The 2151-nt window shown below is 33.5% G+C and overlaps 1 protein-coding gene across 1 annotated transcript in view; it reads right to left on the bottom strand.

Moving 5' to 3' along the window:
- The window catches only part of KIAA1468 (KIAA1468 ortholog), a 145025-nt gene that overhangs the window by 95265 nt on the left and 47609 nt on the right, over positions 1-2151 (bottom strand). Inside the window, exon 9 of the mRNA XM_008581669.1 lies at positions 1165-1180. Within this exon, the coding sequence (XP_008579891.1) occupies positions 1165-1180 (16 nt within the window). The remainder of the gene's footprint in view (positions 1-1164; positions 1181-2151) is intronic.

Genomic DNA, 2151 nt, shown 5'->3' with positions numbered 1-2151 from the left:
AAGAAAAAAAAATCAACAATAACTGTTGAACTTAAAATAGCTTGATGTTATCTGAACGACTGACCCTTAACTGCTAGTGGATTAAATCTGAAGTAGTCAATGACTATTGAAAGTATTTGCAAAATCCAAAACAAGGACTTTCCCCACACCAATTCTCTATGATTCCAGAAAGGTAAACAAAGGTAAAGTGGATACAAAGATTGACTTGGTACGTTGCTGAGAGGAATTAAAGTTTTGCAGATGTATGTAATGATAATGATAAACCTTTATTTAAGAAACCCACATAAAAGAATTACAGTTTAAAGATGAATGAAGGACAGTAACACTCACGGCGTATTTTAAAGAAAGTCTCCCCCCCCCTCCCCAATTCAAGTATTAGCCTATTAATGAAGGGCGCTAAAACATATGTCTAAAACAACACTGGTCTCTATATAGCAGTACTCATAAAATTATGACTATGAGTTGTACTTTATGTTCTCAAAATTACATAATAAAACTTTAGTATATACCACAACGCGGCACTCAGTAATTTCTATAATTGGAAGGTGTGCCAAAGCCCTTTTGTTCTTTTATACTCCTATTCTCTCAATAGAGGCCATAATCCATCTACCTGTCCAAGCCAGAAACCTCTAATCAGTCTTGTTCCTTCCCTTTCTTTTAACCCCAAATCTAATGAATCTTTTAACTTCTACTTATCTTGCAAATCTAGAGGACCCTTTCCAAAATTTAGATATCATTAAGTCCCAAGTCTCAAAAAAATGAGTTAACACAGGCTTATATGGCTTAGTCTTTGCTTAATTCTCCAACTTCATCTCCTGTCATCCATTCCCTTCCATTCTTTCCTTACACTTTACTAAATCTTTTCTAGTTCCCCCAAATCACCCGAAAGATGTTCTCTTTGCACACGGTGTTCTCCCTTAGTGGAAACACCTTTCCTCTCACCTCTACTCCTGGTTAACTCCTACTTAGTCTTCAGGCCTCAGATTAGATGATACTTCTTCCACGAAAACTTTCCTGCTCTGATGACTAGGTTGGGTGCCTTGATTATGTATTCTGAAAGCAAGGTGAACCTCTCGTATACTACTACTTTTCATACCTTAGTGTAATTGCTTGATTTTTTCTCTCATACTATAAGACTGAAGGAACTCCATATGTCTTGCTTACCATTATATGGTAAGAGCTAAAAAATTAGCTGAACAAATTTAACATTCATCTATCTCAATAGGGTGGCTTTATAGTATCAAAGGAGATGTAAGGAAGTACTCCTAAATGCTAAATAACCACTACAAATGCAATCATTAATTACTGAGTATTATAATGTAGGTTTTTATGACTATATCTATCCATATTAGAATAAGTACACTTTGAGGACTAGGCCATGTCTATTTCAATTCTACAACCTCCATAATACCTAGAGAAAAAAATATACCTAGTAGGTAGACAAAAGGTTGTGGTTCAGAACTGGAAATTTTTTCTAAATAAATAAATAAAATTGCAGTACTTCTAAGTAATAACGAGAACCTGTAAGGCTAAAGCAAATCAGTTATGCTTTTCTATTATATCCTAATATTGGATATAATATCCCTCTATTTAATAGGAGGAGAAAGCATGACCCTGTGGCTAAAAATGCACCATAGGATATGTGTAAGGATTAAATGAGTTAGTAGACATAAAGCATTGAGAGTTGTGCCTGACATATAAAAAGAACTCAGTAAATATTGTTTTTATAACCTACAAGTTTTTAAAATTATATTTTTGTCTCCTCCACTAGAAAACATTATTACAAAGAACAGGGAACACACTTTATTCATCTCAGAGTTTAACTGCTACAACCCAACAAAAATTAAGTAAATAAATTAAGAGAATATTGAGGAAAAAATATTAATAATGGAAGCCAACACAGGAAAAAGGACTCGGAACAAAAACTATTCCTCTCTATAACATTGGCAACTCTGCAGCACCAAGACTTTCTTCTGTGTCTGATAACAATGGAAGAACAGAAAAAAGGTAAAAAGCATAGGGTAAAAGGGTTTATAGTACATAGTAACATACATATTATTTATGGGTTTAAGTATGTAAAATAGAACATAGCCCATTTATGGTTTATTCCTCTTGGATGTAATTTAACTTAGTAATTAATTAGTTTATGAT

This window comes from Galeopterus variegatus, unplaced genomic scaffold (genome assembly GCF_000696425.1).
Source record: "Galeopterus variegatus unplaced genomic scaffold, G_variegatus-3.0.2 Scaffold2430, whole genome shotgun sequence".
In the NCBI taxonomy this organism is placed as follows: domain Eukaryota; kingdom Metazoa; phylum Chordata; class Mammalia; order Dermoptera; family Cynocephalidae; genus Galeopterus; species Galeopterus variegatus.
This window is presented reverse-complemented; position numbering and strand designations above follow the sequence as displayed.